Source organism: Schistocerca nitens, chromosome 2 (assembly GCF_023898315.1).
Source record: "Schistocerca nitens isolate TAMUIC-IGC-003100 chromosome 2, iqSchNite1.1, whole genome shotgun sequence".
Taxonomy (NCBI): Eukaryota; Metazoa; Arthropoda; class Insecta; order Orthoptera; family Acrididae; genus Schistocerca; species Schistocerca nitens.
Window position 1 is genome coordinate 810,037,192 of NC_064615.1, and position 22,266 is coordinate 810,059,457.

The 22,266-nt window shown below is 39.0% G+C and overlaps 1 protein-coding gene across 1 annotated transcript in view; it reads right to left on the minus strand.

Moving 5' to 3' along the window:
• The window catches only part of LOC126237073 (bifunctional peptidase and arginyl-hydroxylase JMJD5), a 107,719-nt gene that overhangs the window by 45,097 nt on the left and 40,356 nt on the right, over positions 1-22,266 (minus strand). Inside the window, exon 2 of the mRNA XM_049946868.1 lies at positions 13,685-13,796. Within this exon, the coding sequence (XP_049802825.1) occupies positions 13,685-13,796 (112 nt within the window). The remainder of the gene's footprint in view (positions 1-13,684; positions 13,797-22,266) is intronic.

The following is a 22,266-nucleotide window of genomic DNA, read 5'->3' on the forward strand; positions in this document are numbered from 1 at the left end:
ATGCTTAAAAATATAATATTTTGACGCGCCTGACAAGATTTAAGCACACAACCTTCTACAAGGTATGTTCATATGCAAACCGCTACAATGCCACCATCAATCTTGAGACTCTAGAGTACCACACAATATTAGGATCCCCCCCCCCACTGTTTACTCGGAAATGAGCACCCATTAGAGTAAATGGCTGCAGTGTGACACACCTGGGACCTCTCCTTGTCATTATCTAGGTTGGACAAAAAAGTATAATAAGGTGCTTCCATTGACCACCATGTGCGCTTTCTGATATAACTGAAAAATTTAGAGAAAACATCGATTCGCTTGTACATAAGTTCCCTAATGATACTGTAATCACTGGAGGCAACTTTAATCATCTGAAAATCAATCGAGATTATTATAGTTTTGTTAGTGATGGCATGACGGGACATCTTGTGAAATGTTACTGAATAACTTCTCTGAAAAAAACATAGAACAGTTCAGAACCCTACTCATGACAAATATTAAAACTGGTAAAGTGACCATGTTACAGCAGCAATGAATACCAACACAAAGGGCAACCAAAACAAGCAGAAACATTTGTATGTTTAGCAAACTAGACAGAAAAACAATAGTGTCATACCTCAGTGAGGAACTTTTAACTTAGCATACCTCAGTGAGGAACTTTTAACTTAGCTCAGGACAGGAACATGTGGAGGAACTATGAGTCAAGTTTAAAAGAATAGTTGACCATGTACTGGATAGCTATATACCTACAGGACAGTTCATAATGGGAGAGATCCTCCATGGTATACAGTCACTGTAAAAGCACTTTTGAAGAAACAAGATACTACTGCATAAAAGGTACAAAACGAAGCACAGAGCTATAGATAGAGACATGCTGAATGAAATGCATTTGGCAGTGAAGAGGCAATGCATGAAGCCGACAGCACTACTGTAGCCGAATATGTCAAATGATCTTTCACAAAATCCAAAGGAATTCTGGTCATATGTAAAAGCTGTTACTGGCAACGAAGTCAGTGTCCAGTCACTAATGGAGAGGAAAAGACTGGAAATTGAGAGCAGCAAAGCAAACACAGAAACGTTGAACTATTTTCAAATGTTCCTTTACAAAGGAAAACCCTGGAGTATTTCCACAACTTAATTCTTGTTCCACTGAAAAGATGAGTGAAGTAGATATCAGTGTCTGTGGCATTGAGAAGCATCTGAAATCGTTATAATTGAACAAAGCCCTATGGCCCGATGGAATCCCTATCAGAATCTATATCCAATTCGCAGCTGAATTAGCCCCCGTGTTAACAATACTTTATTGTAAATCTTTCGAACAAAAAACTGTGCCTAGTACTTGAGAGAAAGTGTAGGCCACACTTGTCTACAAATGGGTAGCAGAAGTGATCAACAAAACTACTGTTCAATATCCTTGACAGCCTTTTGTTGCAGAATCTTAGAACATATTCTGAGCTCAAACATAACAAGGAATCTGGAACAGAATGACCTCTTCCACACCAACTAGCATGGATTTCAAAAACACAGATCATGTGAAACCCAACTCTCACTTTTCTCCCATGACATCCTGAAAGCCGGGAACTAGGTAGTCAGCTAGGTGCAGTAGTTCTCGGTTGAGGAAAGTATCTGACTCAACATCCACCTACACCAATATGGGCAGATGTAGCATGTTATCTTGGATGGAGAGTCATCAACAGATGTGGAAGAAACTTTGGTACCTCAGTGAAATTTGTTAGGTCCCTTGCTGTTCATGTTGTATATTCGTGATCTTGTGGGCAATACTAATAGTAACCTCAGACTTTTTGCAGATGATGCAGTTATCTACAACTACGTAGTCTGAACGAAGCTGAACAAATATTCAGTCAGACCTTGATAAGATTTTAAAATGATGCAGCGATTGGCAGCTAGCTTTAAATTTTCAAAAATATAAAATTGTGCACTTCATAAAACAAAAAAAAAAAAAAAAAAAAAAAAAAAAAATGTAGTATCCTAAGAATAATATTAGTGAGTCACAGCTGGAACTTGTTAACTCAAACAGTTGGGTGTCACACTTAGTAGGGACACAAAGTGGAATGATCACATAGGTTCAGTCTTGAGTAAAGCATGTAGCAGACCTCTGTTTATTGATAGAATACTACAGAAATGAAACCAATCTACAGAAGAGACTGCTTACAAATCACTTGTGTAACTAGTTCTAGGATATTGCTCACGAGTGTGGGACCCATAGCAAATAGGACCAACAGGGTATATTGAATGTCTACATTCACAGCAGAACAAGAATGTAGGTAAAAACACTCCAACGAAGACCCCGAGTGAAAACATATAGCTGACACAGCTGTCAGAGATTTGTGTTGGCCACTTGCCTTGCATTAAGTGAAATCATTTGAACCTGGAAAGTGAATGAAAAACATTCATATAGTTGAATGAGGGTTGTTGACAGTCCCCAGGATGTGAGCAAGCATAGCTGAAATAACTTTCAACTTTGAGTCACCAGTCTAGATGACTGTGGAACCAGGAAATTCGCCAAGAATGGAGAGAAACAAATACTAAAATGCAGAGAGGTCTATCATTTCCTTTGATCCAATGGAAAGGTCAAGCCAGATCCTTCGATGATGTATGCACCGCGAGGAGACTGGACGGGGTCTTATCAAGAGCTGATTGAATATTTCTGCAGCTTTTTTTTTCTTCAGACAGTACTTCATTATAGGTAACTGCATTGTCAGCAAAAATCATTAATATACAGCATAAACATAACGAGTCCTAGCACACTTCCCTGGGACACTTGTCCAATTACTTCTACATCTGCAACTACTTCCACATATTGCAATGATGGTCCACACAGGATAACACAATGTGTCCCCCCAACAAGAAATTCAGCCAAAAAATTCACTTTATAACCCATACAATCTTACTTTCAATAATAAGTGTAGAAGTGGTAGAGTGTCAAATTATTTTCGGAAATCAAGTAATACTGCATCTATGTGATTGTCTTGATCCATGACTTTCACGGTGTCATATGTGAAATGAACGAGCTAGGTTTCTCTCGAGTGATGTTTTTGAAATCCATGCTGGCTGGTGTGGAGGTCATTCTGTCTGGAGTGGAGGTCATTCCACTGGAGCTCAGAATATGCTCTAAGACTCTACAAGAGATGGTGTCAATTATATTGGACACCAGTTTTGTGGATTACTTCTGCTATGATTTTTGTAGCTGGGTGGGACTTGGGCTTTCTTCCAACCAATGGGCCCAGTTTTCTGTTGGCAAGATTTACATTATATTATGGCTAAAAGAGTGGCTAAGTTAGCAGGAAATTAGATACAGAATTTGACAGAGATCCCTTAGTGCCCTGAAGTTTTGTTCAGTTTTAGCAATTTCAACTGTTTCTCAACATCACTGACACAAATATGTGTCACTTGTCTTTGCAATGGTGTGAGAAACTGGGGCAATACTCGTTTCAAAAATCAAATGGCTCTGAGCACTATGGGACTCAACATCTTAGGTCATAAGTCCCCTAGAACTTAGAACTACTTAAACCTAACTAACCTAAGGACATCACACACACCCATGCCCGAGGCAGGATTCGAACCTGCGACCGTAGCAGTCCCGCGGTTCCGGACTGCAGCGCCAGAACCGCTAGACCACCGCGGCCGGCAATACTCGTTTATTTTCCTTTATAAATGAGTACTTCAAATTTATATACCGTATTTTTTCTTTGGCTTTTCTACCCTTCATTTCAACTGCTTTGTCATCCATCAGTGCCTGGAAACTGACTTTGGTAGCAACATCAGCCTTTACATATTACCTGGACTTCTTTGGGTTTTATGACATCTTTCAATAATATTTTTTCTACGTCTTTTGAAAATATTTTTCTAAGGTAGTCTTCTAAGTGTTCATGGATTGGCTTCTCGGCAGAAACTTATTTCATTCACCATCTCTCTCTATCTATAGCGCTACCCTATTATGCAGTAGACTGTTTCTTTATAAACTTTTTTACAGTGATTTTACAACATGCACGGTCCCTCACAGCATGAACTGTTTTACTGAGTATGTACCCAACCAGTGTATGGTAAACTGTTATTTTAAGCTCTTAACTTAAAACCCAAAGTTATCTAGTTTTTATTATTTTGACAAACTTAAAATTCAGAGTATACTCTGAGAACTTAGAGAAAGATCTTCAAAAAAATAAAAGCCTACTTATATCCATTTCAGCACTGATAAGTGTTCTGCCACTAGAGAGCATCTAGTACATTTGTAGGCTGGCTGTCATGTTTTGGTTGAGATGGTTGCCACTAGATATCATCTTTACTGTGTGCAGCTTTGGAGACCCGACAACAAAATGGGCGCTTTCAGACTCTTCCCTACAGATGTTTATGCAAGGCTTTCAAAACATATGGCTATAATGATCCAGAGTTCAAAACTGAACTTAGCGGCTCAGAGAGAGAGAAAGAAAAATGTGATACTACTTCATCACAGACAAAGTGATATTTCGTCAGTTTAGGAACAAGAGCTCGCGAGTGGTACAAGATAAATACCACTGTGCACCAGCCAGCTCTTCCAAGATTTATGTTCTCATCAGGAAACCATTGTGAAATACATGGTTAGACTTCATAGCTACACAGAAACTTAAAAATGACCAAGTTTCAGTATAAATAAGTAGAAGTCCAGTGCATGAATATACTCGGGTTTTTATAACTGGCGATCTTCAAAATTTTGTAACTCATTATTTTGAGCTTGAAAAGCTATATTTGTATGTCTATACATAATGTGATTCATTACAAGATGGTTTTCATTAACACCAGTATTATTTTTTTGAACATAACTTAAAAAAGAAAAAAGTATTCATTAAGTTAAGGTATTAAACTTTAGCTATTTTTCATCTGACCAGAGGTAAATGTTTGGAGTTCCTCTGAGATGTGACACCATTGCTTATTTATTTAACATACCAAACAAGTAAATTTTCCTAGTTGTTTTAGCTGTCCTTTGTACTCTGGTAATCACTACTAAAACTGCCTCACAGTCAATGACATGTCAACATGGACATCCTCAAAGACGTAACTTCTATTTGTTGCCCTTAGATCCAAAACATCCCAAATTATTTGTTCTAAGTAGTTTTCAGGGAAAACATTTAGTGTTGTTCCACAGGATGTTTTATCAGGCCCACCACTTACAGAAACTGTAATTGCTCCACTTGTTTGTTGGATGATTAAAGACTCCTCCAATGATTACAGTATGATTGGGGAATTTGTGTACTAGCAAAATGATGTTGTCGATAGAAAGACCAAACTGTAAGTTTGTGTCCACTCTTAATAATGAGTCTTGACCAAACAATCCTGCATTCATTTTCAGTCTCTATCTCTGTATCTGAGTTCCTTGGCTACTACAACAAACAACCACCCCATTTCCCATTATCCGATACTTTCAATATACACCTAAATTTTTTCCCCCAAAAATCTCCCTGTTGTCAGTTTTGGACTTTAGACTTGTGTATCTAGTTTCAGTGAGCCACACTGCTTTTTTACAAGTGCTTCACACACTGACACTGTTCTGAATGCCTCAGAGTTAATATCACTAGCATTTTAACACTCTTGCCTCTAGGAACACTTCTTTGGATAAGATTCCCTACAGCTATCATAGTCTGTATTAGATGGAGAGTCATCTTACTTAAAGAAGACTTGTGTGCATGCAATAGTTAGTTACCTCGGAATCAGTCTTTAATGTCTTAGTGCACACATGTCATTTAGAGAAATCCTACAGAACTGAAACCTATGGCCCAAGTCTTTGATGTCACAGACTATCTGGTCACAAAAACCTGCAAATTTTAAGCTTCACTGAAACTCCACGATCAAGGCTGGTCTTCTCCACCTCTGCCTGTTGCTGGAATGGTCAAGGGCCATGGAGCCTAAACAATAGGCATCATCTATTCCAACATGCATCACAATTTGTGCCCTTGATGGCTACAAGAGTAGCCTCAACAACATTCTATAAATGGGGCCTCCAAGGATACACACTAACAATGAGAGCACAACCCATCTCCTCCTACCATTTCCCCCAGGGGTACAATTATTCATCCAAAGTTTGAACTACTGATGATTTACAAACTTACTATTTTTACATTTATCTCCCCTTCATGGAGTGCCAGATTTACCAACAGTTTTCACGCTACAGAAAAGAGCCATACAAATAATAACTACAAATAGCGGTCAAGCTCATTTTAAAGATCTGTTCAAAACACTGGGGATTTTAACTGCACCCGGTGAGTACATTTACCCACCAGTAGTGCACATGAAAGATAACATTGGTAACTACTACACAAACAGCTCTTTCCCTAAGCATCAAACAAGATACAGACTGAACTTATGTTCACCAAGGCAGAACAAAGATAAAATTCAAAATAGTATTTTCTACCAAGGAATAAACTTGTGTAATAAATTTCCCTAGGAGATTACACAGATGAGCAGTTAGAAAGTATGTGCTAAGCAATACAGTGGAGGGTTGCTTAGATGAAATAGGCAGATAAAAATGTAACACAAGTAAATAATAATAATAATAATAATAAAACATTTATCATTTCATGTAGGTCTTTCACATAATGTACTTTTATTTTTGTTTTCTGGAAAGCTTCACTCCCTAATCTACACAATTTAAAGGGGATAGGCAAAATAATGTGAATATCTGTACTTACTTGGGAATGGTTTATTAATAAGGGGTTGGACCCCCATTTGTCTGTAATACAGCTGCAATTCTTCTTGGATACTGGCATACAATGAGGGTTCGGTAATTTTCAAATCAGAGGACTGTGCTGGCCAGGGAAGATGCTGCAGTTCAGTTGCGTGCTCCTCATACCACGACTATTGTCCTGGCTGTGTGAATGGGTGCACTATCATTTTGAAATGTGGCACCACTACTGGGTAACAACATTTGAATCATGCAGTGCACCTGGTCATCTAAAATGTTAACATAATCTCTGGCTGTTAACACAGCCTTTGAGAGTAATGATGGGGCCAGCAGAATACCATGATGTGGCTGCCCACACCATCACACTTCCACCTCCATGCTTAACCACTGGAATCAAGCAATCAGGATTGTAGGCTGCTTTTGGCATTCTACAGATGTAAACCCGGCCCGATGTTGGAAATAACGAAAACGTTGATTCGTCGGACCACAAGATGTGTTTCCACTGATCAGCCGTCCACGATTTATGCTTCTGACACCATGTTTTACACTCCTCTGCATTGATGGTTGTCACTAAAGGTTTTGGTATAGCATCTCATCCATGAATATTCCCTTTATGGCGTTCTCAGTGGACAGTGACTGTAAATACAGGGTCTCTAAGTGGCATTTAGCCCTGCAGTCACTTTAGCCACTGTAGTTTTGTGTTGTTTTGACAGAACTTGTGTTAGCCTACAAATATGCCTGTTATTTAGTTTTGATTTGTACCCACTATTACGTTTACATGATGATGTCTTTGCAAGTTTAGTGTAGGCTGTCATGACTGTTGAAACAGCTGCTCTTTAAACATTCAATAAGTTGGCTCCAGCTAATCAGGCTCCCACAATTGATCGTCTTTGGTACTCTTAGATCTTTCATGGCACATCAACTTCAGCCTCTGAATGCAAATAAGAAGTGTGCACTACTCGTGAACAACCTGCACTGATGCCTAGTTTGTGCTGAACATGCACAGTCCAGCATGACACGTGCCTTAGCTGCATTGTTGACCATCAAAAACAACCATCCCATTACTACCACTGTTCACACTATTTTGCCTGTCCCTGTATAATACTAATGCCTTATCCTCTTTCTGAGTCCAGAGTGTCACTCATTGTAGGCAGATGCTGACACACTTTCTCAGACTATGAACTGGGAACATGCAGTACACAGAGTACAAACGAAACATTGTCAGTATTGTCCTGATGTCAGCTGACGGTATGTATAGTGTTACATTATTAAATACTGTGTGTAGTGTGTGCAGTGACGGAGTGATAAATTAATTAACAGTGTGGCACTAGCCTTTTATATTATTAACCCATTGACTTACACAGCTGGTCACAGGTTTCAAGCCCATTGTTACGTTGGCAGCTACGGTACAGTCTGAGCAGCTATAGCTTCTTCTTAGTGATTCTTATATGTTAAAGACTGTGTGACATGTTACAGTATAATCCCACTTTTACATTCCTGTAATTAACATTTTCCCATCGTTTATGACTTTATCATTCCTGTCAAATTTCCAATGCCCACAATGTTAATTTGCACCTGATTTTGTGTCAACATATTTATAATTTTCCCACTATTTACACCTTAAGGAAAATGTTTGTGAAGAAAAAAAAAATGATGCTGGCATGAAGTTGGCCATCCATACACGGTTAAGTTTCTTGACACTGGGGAGCTCTATTCAGCGAATCTGAACTGGTAAACATGTCAAATTGGAACAATGCCATATCTCCCGCCACTGCCACTTGACATGGTGGCTGATGTGAGTAACTAGTTCATTCGAATAAAGATATCATATCAAATCACAACCATTTCCAAACTGTCTACTGCACAAATGTAGTTTCCTGATTATTGTGATCAGTGTGACACCTTTGTCGAACCATATTTACTGTGTCTTTGCGTTTGGCCACTTTAAGCACTAGTTGATACCATCATTCACTTTGCATTGCTCAAATGTTTTTTGTTTAAACACGGTGCCGGTTACTTATTTTTTTATGTTGAACAAAACATGTTTCAAGAATTTATTCTCGTTGTCAAGTGCAGTATTTATGTATGTATTTTTTGTGATGTTATATAAACAATGTGTGTGTGTGTGTGTGTGTGTGTGTGTGTGTGTGTGTGTGTGTGTGGTTTTTTTCATAACTGAGGAGGCACAGTACCTGCTAATCCCAAAAGAAGACAGCACTGCAAGAGATGCAGAATAACACATATTCAAACATCACAAAAAATACTTGTGTACATATTTGCACTTGACAACGAGAAAAAATTCTCAAAATGTGCCATGCTAAGATGAAAAAATGTGTAACTAGTGCAGTATTTCATTATTTAAATAACAAATGACAGTTGCAGCCTTTCAAAAACATCGATTATGATTTATGAAATTGAGTTAGACATTATTATTCCCCCACCAGTAATCAGTTCCAGTTACATCAGCAGTTTTTATTAGATAATAAACCTTTATGAGAATATAAACAAGTCCCTGAGAAGTCTTTTGATGCCTGTTATGTACATGTACCATACATAAAGTGTGAAAATTCAAGGGGGTATCCTACACGGAACTTTTACAGCTTAAAATGTTATTTTCCACATTTTACATTTTCCTGCATTTTTCGCCATTTTTTGAAGTAGCTTGAAAAGTGTAAAAGCAGGGTTACACTGTATATACCACTGGAAATTTGTGAAATCAATCTATTTAGTGGTGTATAACACACACTGTTTCTTGCAATATTTTGTGAGTTATAAGCAATCATTGAAGTTTTGTTAGCCTCCTAATCCCCATCACGAAAACAGCCTCGCAAAATTGTGTAGTGTGCAAATAAATGAAGAAGGAAAGTGATACATGGTACAAGTGTGACAAACGTCTAGTGGCATTGCAAAAACTTTTAAAACAGTATTATCTTCACTCCTCGCCACTTCAGTAAATAGTGAGGGGAGATTTATAGAGAACTCTTATCAAAAAATTATATAATTTTGAGAATAGAAGTGCAAGACAAAATATGCTCATTTTTGTTAATTTAAATAGCAAATTTAGGGCTGTCGAATATGGGGCAAAATATTCGTATGTCAATGGGTTACATAACTTCTTTTCACAACAGTATTATACACTAGGGATAGACTGAATGAGGTAGCACTGTTTTAAATAGGCTGGCCTTTTATTTGGGAGGATGGAGATTGCAATCTTCAGCCACCCAACCCAATTTAGGTTTTCCTAAATAACTTCCCACAAAAGTCATTCTATTATAGGGGCCACGGCTGACAGCCTGTCCCACCCTTGCCAAACTAGACTGGTAAGTATGTATTTGCTTGTGTACATGAGTAATATTATTATTGGTTTTCTTAGATTGTAATACCTTGACCTTTGAAAAAGTGGTTTATGGATGAATAAAACAAAGGCAATGATGACAACTGTGAAGATGACGAAGCACTGCTAGTCAAGTGAGTCTCACTAGCTTACGTTCAGATCAAGTACAAGACAGCACACCTCATACTTGTTGGTTAGGGAGATGGGTCTTGTCTTTTAGTTTAATATATTCAACTGCAAATGGCTCACCAACTAGATAAGCCAACTGTGTCTCCTGGCCAGTTTCCCATACACCATTGTAAGATGTTCTGGGGAGGTGCAGTGCTACCCTCACCCATTTGATGTGTTAAGCAAATGAAGGTCAGGGAGGGATGATAGTACTAAAAAACTAACTCATCACACCAAAATGTGACTTACAATGTGCTAGTGTAGATGCCCACATAAAACAGCTCCCAAGCATAAAGAATGCCCTTTACATCCTAGGATCGCAAGCATAATCATTATATATTGCTTTTGTCTGTGTATGTGTGGTTGGATATGGGTGTGCGCGCGAGTGTATACCTGTCCTTTTTCCCCCTAAGTTAAGTCTTTCCGCTCCCGGGATTGGAATGACTCCTTACACTCTCCCTTAAAACCCAAATCCTTTCGTCTTTCCCTCTCCTTCCCTCTTTCCTGACGAGGCAACCGTTGGTTGCAAAAGCTAGAATTTTGTGTGTATGTTTGTGTGTCTATCGACGTGCCCGCGCTTTCGTTTGGTAAGTCACATCATCTTTGTTTCAGATATATTTTTTCCCAGGGAAACATTCCACGTGGGAAAAATATATCTAAAAACAAAGATGATGTGACTTACCGAACGAAAGCGCTGGCAGGTCGATAGACACACAAACACACACACAAAATTCTAGCTTTCGCAACAAACGGTTGCTTCGTCAGGAAAGACGGAAGGAGAGGGGGAAAGACGAAAGGAAGTGGGTTTTAAGGGAGAGGGTAAGGAGTCATTCCAATCCCGGGAGCGGAAAGACTTACCTTCCCTCTAAGGACATTTTCAACTGAAAATGAGAGAGAAAGAGAGAGAGAGAGAGAGAGAGAGAGAGAGAGAGAGAGAGAGAGAGAGAGAGAGAGAGAGCGCGCGCACGCAGCATTCCCACTTTTGAGAATCAAAATCTTAGGTTACATGGAAGTGATATGTTTTGTCCATTGAAACTATGGCTTTTATTCCCCTTACTACATTTCATTATATCAGATGCATTACTTTTACTTGTTAAGTTGTAATTTTTCCTTGATCTATGGAAAATAGTGTACAGCAACTGATGTAATGACAACACCCTTTTGTTAATTATTTTTAAAGAAGTTCATGAAAGTTTAGATTCTGATTTCGAAGTAAGTCTAAGTGAAAAGGTAATATTAAAAGACGTGTCACTGCTGTTCAAAGGAATTTTTGTTTCACTAATTTAAACAGGGCTGCCAACATCAACAGAGTTGCAATATACTGCCCCTTAAACTGAATTTCATACGAGGGGACTGAGTACATCTGAACCTTCGTAGTGGGAAAGCTTAGACTTGAAACAGCAAAACTTTGACATGTCATATTTAAAATCTTTTCCATACGAGGCATACTGAAATTTTTGTACTTGCTCTAATGCTTACCTTATGTTCCCATCATATTTTGTAGATGCACTAAGTCTTGGTGGTTCAGAGTAACACAAGAGAAGCTAACTTTCTGAGTTAATAATACAGTGCTCTTATAAAGTTGGAACTGCAGTCTCTCCAAGAGTCAAATAATTCATTTTACAAGGGTGGTTTGAAAAGTTCTCTGAACAGAATAGAAAAAAAGTACTTACATCACTGAAACATTTTTTATTTTTCAATGTAATCTCCGGGTACATTAATGCACTTGGTCCACGATGTTCCAGTGCCTTGCTTCCATCTGAAACAAGCATTTCCTCCAGGCCTGCAAAATAGTTGTCAAATCCAGCTATCAATTCTTCGTTTGAAGTGAATCTTAATCCACCAAGAAAAATTTTCAGTTTTGTGAAGAGATGGAAGTCTGACGGAGCCGTATCAGGTGAATAAGGCAGGTGTGGCAACAGTTCACACCTTAGTTCACGTAATTTTGCCACAGCGACAGCAAATGTGTGCGGGTGTGCATTGTCTTGATGGGAGATGACTTTCTTCCTCGCTAAACCTGGCCTTTTTAAGCGTATCTTTTGTTGCAATTTGGCTGAGAGGTTAGCATAGTATTCTCCAGTAATTGTTTGCCTAGTGGAGAGATAATCTACAAACAGAATCCCCTTCGCATCGCCGAACACTGATGCCGTGACCTTTCCCACCAAAATATTTGTCTCTGCTTTCTTTGGTGTTTCCACTGCTTTGGCCATTGTTTTGTCTCTGGGGCGTAGTAGTGCACCCAAGCTTCATCTGTGGTTACAAACTGGCACAAAAAATCTTGTTTGTTTCTCCTAAACATTTTTCGATATGTCTATTCTCATGCATTTTCGATCCAGAGTTGAGTTGTGGTATCCATCTTTAAGAAACTTTTTTCATATCTAATTCTTCAGTTAAAATGTGATATTCCCTTGCAGATGACAACTGGCATGCGAGAACAATTTCACGCACTTTCAATCGGTGATCCTCCATGACCATTTTGTGCACTTTAGCAGTGACTTCTGGAGTAGTGACACACCTTGGCCGACCACTGCTCGGATCATTATCTAAGCTCTCTCGACCAAATTTAAATTCATTTGTCCACTTGGCAACAGTTGAATTTGAAGGAGCAGAGCCCCAGTGTATTCTGGAAATCAACATTCCTTTCCTTTCATACCTTTCTCTTCTAAGTACTTAATCACTGCTTGAATCACTATCTTTTCCATCTTCATAAATCACTATGCAGGAACAATAGAGCCATATAACTGCCACAGCTCTCTTCCAAGAGCACTGACGTGGCTTGTGTTTACAGGCAACAGTGCAATCAATATCATGTGAACAACTTGTTGCACTAGCATTGACCTCTCATGGTCATTCCGAGAACTTTTCAAACCACCCTGGTAGATTAGCCTAGCTGAAATGAAGGTTTTGTGAAAACGTGATTAACGTATCACCAGCAAGCAGCAGTGCTAATATCTATGGCAAGAAAATGTATGCATCACACAGATACTCTAAGCAAAGAATAGGGATTCAATGATTACACTTTGAGGAACTCTGTATCTATGGTGTTATTCAGTAGAAGCATTTTTTTTTTTCATTATTTAAAAATATTGGGGCCGGAAACATCAATAATTTCTCCTCCATTCACAACACAAAATATAGGCTACTGCGTGTATACCCATTTAGTGCCACTTGTTTACAAGTTTTACAACAGAAGTTTGTTAAGAGAGATATGAAAAATATTTTACTCATGTCAATGAACAGCAATGTTAATCTACGATATGAAATGAGGGATTTGTTGCTACAAGGTAAATGAACAGTAATATGTTACTGAATACAAGGGTACTCTGTATTACAGGATACTTCAAAACTTTCCTTTCCCACTTTGCCTCCTGACTAAATATTTTTCTGCAACTGCAATGCTAAACCACTGAATAATTGTAGAATGATAATGCTTTAATTATTTAATGGTCCAATGATTAATACTGCCCAAAGACAAAATCTGCTTCAAATGAGTGAATAATAAGTCTCACCTTGATGAGGGCTGCAACAGTGTAAACTTGCCTCAACCACACAGGAACATTAAACCAATGTCCAGTATTCAGTTGTTCCCAGGTGAAATCCAGAACAGCATCTACATAGCCACTGAAAAATAGACAACATATGGTACATATTTCCAGCATTATGAATATAGAATGAAATGGTCAACAAATTTCACATGTAGGAATGATATTTTCTCTACAGTTACTCTTCACTGTATGTCCTGTAATGATTGGAAAGGTATGTATTATCTAGCTCATTTTCTTTCGTCTCCTAGATACCATAATAAGTAAGCAGTTCTTAAAGTATGAAAAGATTCCCAACATTTATTTCTCTGGACTTTTTTTGTAGAGGATCTGTTTTGTAACTTTTTACATTTAGATAAATCTTTATCTTAGTATTAAATGAATCATCTGTAGATAACAGCAGTGTTCAGTAACAAACTGAAGCTCTCAGTAGGTCCATGTGAAGTGTGCTTGGATAGCACAAGTGGCAACACACCACTAATGATTTAGAGAGCCAGTTCACTGGGCATCTGTCATTTGACGATAACCTCAACGCTACAGCACAGAAATGCTCTAACCATATGGCACCAGCATATAATTAGTTCACCCAGTATCAATTATGAAAACTGCAAAATAACAGCCAGCAGTAAGACCAAACATTCTTCAGAAATGTAATTTTTACCACATTATGAGACAACTGGTTCAAACAACTAATTGTACATATCACCGTGAAAGAAATACTTTACAGCTCCTGGCTACAGTCCTACATGGCTTTAAAAAGAGGGTAGCTGACATCTGTTTACAAAAATGATAAAAGGCTGGCAGGATATGTAAGCATATTCTATGCCCAAATGCTATGACATTTCAGGAGGAAAAGACGCTACCAAAAAATCGTAATCTTGTACCCTCACAAGTCACAGCTATTTAATATTTCTGGCGCTTTTTGCAAGCCTTTTCTTTACTATAGCTGCATTTTAGCCAAGAAGTACCTATAGTTATGCAATAACAGCTGATTAAACTGTATGTAGCAGTAACATTGATCTTTGCCTGTAAAAAAATTTGGTGAACTATTATTGTTGCTCACTCTGTGCATGCACTGGGCATTATACGAGGGCTATGCCGAAAGTTTTTAGCAGCCCATAAACCGTAAGGCGGAGGACAATGGGATTGTTTTCATTCAAAAGAGCAATGTTTTTCGACCTTGGGACGTGCACGCACAGCCCCTGGCTAACGGTGTGATCCCCCTCACAGTGCGGTAAGAAAGCACAGGCAGTGCTGAGTCTGAGATGGTGCAGGAAGGAGCTGTCGCACCACAACTTTCGCGCCATGATTTTTTACTATTATAAAAAAGGTTTAAGTGCCGAAGGATGCCATTCTTCTTTGCTGCGTATTTTTGGTGAAGCTTCCCCTTCTAGGGCCACAGTTGGAAATTGGTTTCGTAAGTTTTCGAGGGGCCGGCAGTCAATTGAAGATGTACCTTGTCCCGGTCGGCCAGCAACAGCTGTGACTCATGAAAACATTGATAATGTGAGGAAAATGATGAAAGAAGATCCACATCTTACATTTTGCGACATTGAAGGGACCCTAAATATTGGACTAACAGCAGCACAGACCATAATTCATAGTCACTTAGGCTTTACTAAGAGATGTGCCTGTTGGGTGCCACATTCCCTGACAGAAAGCCAAAAGGAGGTGAGAGTGGACTGGCGTCGTTTCATGCTCGAAAAATTCAATGGAGGTCCCAAGACACCTACAATATAGTCACAGGCGATGAAAAGTGGGTCTACCATTATGACCCTGAAACAAAGAGACAATCTTCTGTGTGGTGCTTTCCAGGGGAGGAACCACCCACAAAAGTTCAACAAAGTCTGAGCTCTGGAAAAAAATATGGTGGCAACTTTTTTCACAAAGATCAGGCATCTCACCTCTGTGACCTTGGACACACGCCGTACAGTCAATGCTGAATAGTACGTGAACGATTGTCTTCCAAAAGTCATCGCCACATGTAAGTCACAGCATCCAAAGTCCAAGAGTGGGCACCTTCTGCTACATCACGACAATGCATCTGCGCACAGGGCTGCCAGAACGATGGACCTTCTGGAGAAGGAAAAAGTGCTAGTGTTACCCCATCCCCCCTATTCACCTGACCTGGCTTCCTGCGACTCCTTTCTGTTCCCTAAGACTAAGGAAAAAATTAGAGGGCAGCGGTTTTCATCAGATGAAGAGGCCATTGCAGTGTATGAGAGTGCACTAAGTGACATCCCAAAAGAAGCTTGGACTGACATTTTCTAAGTGGTTTCAGAGAATGGAAAAATGTATACATGCTAATGGAGAGTATTTTGAAAAGTTGTAAATGTTTTTCTGCAAATAAATTTTTTTCACACATTCTGCTAAAAGCTTTCGGCATAGCCCTCGTATACAGGGTGGAAGAAACAAAACTGACCCAGAAAGTGTCAAAGGCTGACACCAAACTGACACTGGTTAATGAACAGGAGAACTGTCCATCACAGAAAATAATGCTGGAAACAGTGATTTCAATGCTCTAACCAGTTGCTGTTACATTTCTGCAAATGCATATCTATTTGCCGTGTGTTCTGTTCCCACTGTGACACTCATCTGGGCGAGTAAGAGGAGTAGACATGGCCAGCTGAATCCAACACAAAATAGTGCCCAGAATAAAACAGCAAATGTTCACTGTCAAGTGTTAGCATTATTCGTAGAAAACATCTAGGAACTATTTGCGCAAGAGTTTAAGATGGGAAGTGTTTTGGTAAAACCTCCAGCAAACCCTGCAAAACAAAACCTGGTAGCAACATGGCACAAAATGTGCTCTGTAGCAAATAAGAGCCATAATTATCCGAACAGCGTAACCACCAGAAAGCCTTGGTTGAGTGAAGGAAAGCCTGGAACAAGTCCAACGAAATCTCAATGCCGATTTATCTGTGCAACTGGAAATTAAGAAAATGTCAGGTCAAAACATTATCAAAAAGACTCTGCATTTACAGCCTTACAAAATTTACTGTTGTTGACGAGTTAAAGTGCCCAGGAGAACTTTGCCATGTTGAGTTATGCCATTGATTTCTAGGCAAAGTGATAATGACTTTTCAATGAACAGCTTTTCATTTCTTCATGTGAGCCCTGGTTCAGCTGTCAGGCTGTGCGAACTCGTAACATATTCCGTTATTAATAAGAAAATTCCCATCAGTACTTTGACAAGTCATTGAATAATCTCAAATTTCTGGTGTGCAATGCATGATGCCTGTATCGTAATATGTCTCTCACTAAACTGTCACTGCTAACCAGCACTTCTGGAAACTGTTTAATCCGTATGTGGACCAATTCATAAAAGGTGAATGACAGTATGGATATTTTCAGGAAGACAGAGCAACAGCACATATGGCCTTGACAACCTGGCCAAAAGAAAGAAAAACTGGGTTTAACAACCTGTTGACATCGAGGTCATTAGAGACAGAGCACAATTTAAGGAAATCATGGAAAACGTAAATCTGGATGGCCAGATGCAGGTTTGAACCGTCGTCACCCTGAATGCAACACCAGTGCGCTAACCACTAATCACCTTGCTCAGCGACAACCTCGTCATGAGAGCATGAGGTAATTGGTGAAAACAAGACAATCGGTGGAAGGATTGTAGTCTCGTGGCCACTTCAATTTCCTGACCTATATCTCTCTGATTTTTACCTGTGGGGCACTTTGAAGAGTCAGGTGAACTCAAATAATCCTCAAATACTGAAGAACTTACAGAGGAACAATGAAAACATTACTGCTGCTATCCCTAAGGCACAGATGCTAAGCATGTCTAACAATTTACAGTACATCTAAAATTTCAGTGTGAAGTAATGCGCTGTGTGTGTTAGCATATGGAATGTTACCGAATTCAAATATATCTTTAATTTTTTGGGTAAAGATCAACTGCAACAGTAAATAATATATTCTGTGGTCTGAAATTATTTGTTGTCAATTACAGACTTTACTGTACATGCCACAATCAGATTCTTAAGGAACTCTTAAATCATTATTTGACTAATTCAATCAAATAAATTAATCTACTAAGTGAAACTGGGAAATAATTAACTATATTGAGAGGGTGAGGACAAGTAATGCAGCACCATAACCATCATTAATATGGAGCAATGGAGACATAACAGGTTCAGGAAAATCAATCATTCAAGAGACAGCTCCATTTATTCAGATGCAAAGTTGCAAATAGTAAATGCTGATGAACAGATGGAATCTATTTCCCTAGTTTTCCAGAAATGTGTTTACTGCTCTACCTCACTGTTAACTGGTAACCAAAATTTGATCATACACAGTAACTTCAGCAAAGTGCAGCTGGTTCATAGAACCCAGTATATTACACTCGCTGATGAACACTCAACAGAAACAAAAGTACTGTCAGGTGTCCCCCATCCCTGAAGAAATGTTAATAGTTGAAGTTCAGTTCTCAAACAACAACACCTGAAAGCTACCCTTAGTCATTGCAGCCACTCCTCTATTTTGTGTTGTCCTCTTCATTTCTTGATAATTTTGACTCCCTGAACCTTCAAACACATCCACTGCATTTTTCTTTCTTGGCCTCCCATTTCATTTCTCTCTGGCAATTTTTTTCATTATTCAGTCAAATAATGTTTGCAATACTTACCACATCACTGACCAGTTAATGATGGTTAAAATAAATAGTGTACTTGTGGATTTGGTAACGATACATACATTTCCCAATATCAGATCAAACTTTGGAGAAGTGGAGGAGTAATTTCATGTCAATTCAACACAGCACTCAACCCGATTCACTCAGATTTCTTTCAATTTGGGGCATCGAATGATACAGATAAGAGATGGAAAACTACCAGTTTGCAGAGGTATACGACAATTGTGAAGAAAGTTATGGGGCTGCAAAGTTTGGAAATTGTATGACATTTACAAATGTCTGTCTCAACATAAATGATTATTCTCATTCTAATCGTTCCAAGCCAAAAAAAGCTAATTAGTAGAGCTTCACATTGATGCAACAAGATGGGTTTCAAAGAATTTTGTTGTTCAAGGTCATTGACCTTAATCTTTGATCTTGTGTATCTCTAAACGCCGTAGCTTCAATTTTTTTGAAAAAATATGTAGTATTGTTCCAATATCTTACTATAGATGTAAATATTAAGATGGCACACCAAGGCATCACACCCAAAATGTCATCTATGTACATCGCAACACTAACAAAACGTAGTAAGCAACTATGTATCCGTTTTTCTCCAGAACAGCAGCCATACCAATAACCGATTCTTCTTTGCTCACTGAAGAAGCAGAATACAGTGGAACCTTGCACAGCGAACATAATTCGTTCCAGGATCTTACTCTTAGCATGAAACACTCGTTAAGTGAAAATTTATCCCATATAAATTAGTGTAAAATACGATACTGCATTCCATGCAGAGAAAGCACTAAAAATTTTAACTTATTCATGCCATTTATTCAAAGAAAATTACATGTACAGTATTATGTACCTTGTTATCTACGATACATAACCAATTCTTTTTTTTTACCAGGAAACTATTCATCTGTTTGCGTCGACACTTCAACACTTGGTAAAAATGCGACGCAGCATTACTGTCCAATTTGTGGTGCACATAGCCACTGCTTTATTGAGGTGACGACTTTCGATGTATGATGTAACTATCTCCCACCCTTTCAGCGTTTCTCTTATTGCACCAGAAGGTTGCTGCTTTGTTGTTACTGCCACCAATTCCTCTGAAGAACGCTTCTCCACAACTTCCTGCTGTGAAACACATTGCAACTCCATAAGCTCTTTGGTTGTTATTTCTTGGCTGTGATCTTCCACAAGCTCATCAATATCATTCTTATCCAATTCTGGTCCCAAACTCTTGACTAAAGAGAATATAATTCGCTACAGGCTCCACAGGTACTTCCTCAAATGCCTCACTCACATTCAACAATGTACTCCAGCCAAAACTGCTTCTAAGCGGAAGTGAGAGTTCTCTTGGTAACCCCTTCCCACACCTTTTTGGACATCTTGACACAGGGAATGATGAAGAGATTTCCAAAACTCACAAAGTGAGATTGATAGCTTCAGTCAACTCAAAGCAATACTCTAAGAGGGGTTGAGTGTAAAACTTCTTAAAATTAGAAATATTCTGCTGGTCCATAGGCTGGATTAACAGAGTGGAGTTGGAGGCAGAAATTGGATTTTGATGAACTGAAGTTCTTCAAGGAGATGGTCTTGCAGGCCTGGAGAATGGGCAGGAGCGTTGTCCATATCAAGGAAGACATGCAGTGACTGATTTATCTCAAGCGAATATTTTTCCACCGGGGACCAAACACTTCATCGATCCTATCATAAAGAAGACCAAGTGTCACCCAAGACTTGTTGTTGGACCTCGACATCACACTTAACCTGCTCTTCTGGACTTTACACTTCTTTGATGCTCTTTGAGTTTCTGAATGGTAAACAAGCAGTGGTTTAGTTTTCAAATCGCCACTTGCATTGGCACGTAATAGCAGTGCGAGACAGACTTTCACTGGCTTGTAACCGGGCAATGCAGTCTCCTCTTCTGCTATAAAGTTAGGGTTTGGCATCTTTTGCCAGAATAGACACATCTCATCACAATTAAAAGCCTGTTGTGGCAGTTAAACCTCAGAATCAACGAGTATCTTGATGTTGCTGATGAAGTTCTCTGCTGCCTTTGTGTTGGAGCTGGCTGCTTCACCATGCCTCACAATGCTGTGGATGCCAGTTCTCTTAAACTTTTCGAACACCCACAACTTGCAATTGCTTTTCATTTATCTATATAAGGAGCAATCTTTCGACATTATCCAGAATACTAAACGTTGTTTAGACACTCTTGTCACTCCCTTTGAAGTATCTATCTATCTCCTTAATCTTTTCCTTGGTCTTGAGGATAGTGCAAATAGTTGATGTAGACGACTGTAAATGAATGCTGAATCAGCAGGGCTCACAACATGTTCGCATTTTTCAACAATTTTACGTTTCATTTCTAAGGTAATTTTTTTCACTTATGGTCATCATCTTGCAGCTTTATCTTTGGGGACATTTCTATGAAGGTTATTAAAATTTGCACACAAAAAACACAGTACCAACACAACTTTAGAAAAATGTGTGATCACAAGCTCCACTAAGATGGTAGCGGAAAGAGCACTAAACATCGACTGCGGTACGTACTAAAGACATTGTGTTCACATATGCCACAGCCGACAATGAAACATCAACATCTACATCTAAGTGATTACTTTGCTATTCAGAATCAAGTGCCTGTAAAGGGTTTAATGAACCACCTTCATGCTGTCTCTCTACCGTTCCAATCTCACGTTTGAGAGAGGAACGGTAGAGAGAGACACGCGGGAAAAACTAGCACTTTTTCTGTGCAAGCCCCGATTTCTCTTATTTTATCATGATGATCAATTCTGCCTATGCAGGTGGTTGCCAACAATTTTCAATCAGAGGAGAAAACTGGTGACTGAAATTTCATGAGAAGATCCCGTCACAACGAAAAACATCTTTGCTTTAATGAATGCCACTCCAATTCACACATCATATCTGTGGAACCATCTCCCCTATTTTGCAATAATACAAAACGAGCTGTCCTCCTTTGAATTTTTTCAATGTCATCCGTCAGTCCCACCTGATGAGGATCTCTCACCGCACAGCAATACTCCAGGATAGGGCAGACAAGCTTGGTGTAAGCAGTCTCTTTTAGTAGACCTGTTGTACCTTCTAAGTGTTCTGCCAATGAATCACAGTCTTTGGTTTGGTCTACCCACAATATTATCTATGTGATCGTTCCAATTTAGGTTATTTGTAATTTTAATCCCTAAGTATTTAGTTGAATTTACAGCCTTCCGACTTGTGTGACTAATCGCGTAATCGAAATTTAGCAGATTTCTTTTAGTACTCATTTGAATAACTTCACACTTTTGTTTATTAAGGGTCAATTGCCACCTTTCGCACCACACAGATATCATATCTAAATCATTTTGCAATTCATTTTGGTCATCTGATGACTTTACAAGACAGTAAATGACAGCTTCATCTGCAAACAATCTAAGAGGGCTACTCAGATTCTCTCTTATGTCTTTAATATAGATCAGGAAAAATAGAGGCCTATATCCACGGGGAATGCCAAATATCACTTCTGCTTTACTCAATAACTTTCCGTCTATTACTATGAACTGTGACCTTTCTGGCAAGAAATCACGAATCCAGTCACACAACTGACGCTATAATCCACAAACAAACAGTTTCGTTAGAAGACACTTGTGAGAAACAGTGTCTAAAGCCTTCCGGAAATCTAAAAATATGGAATCAATCTGATTAGGGAAGGACGGAGAAGGAACTCTGCCGTGCCCTTTGAAAGGAACCATCCCGGCATTTGACTGGAGCAATTTAGGGAAATCATGGAAAACCTAAATCAGGATGGCCGGACGCGGGATTGAACCGTCGTCCTCCCGAATGCGAGTCCAGTGTAACCTATGAGCGAGTGGTTGTATATAATTGCTAAATATGGAGCTATTATCAGCATACTCTG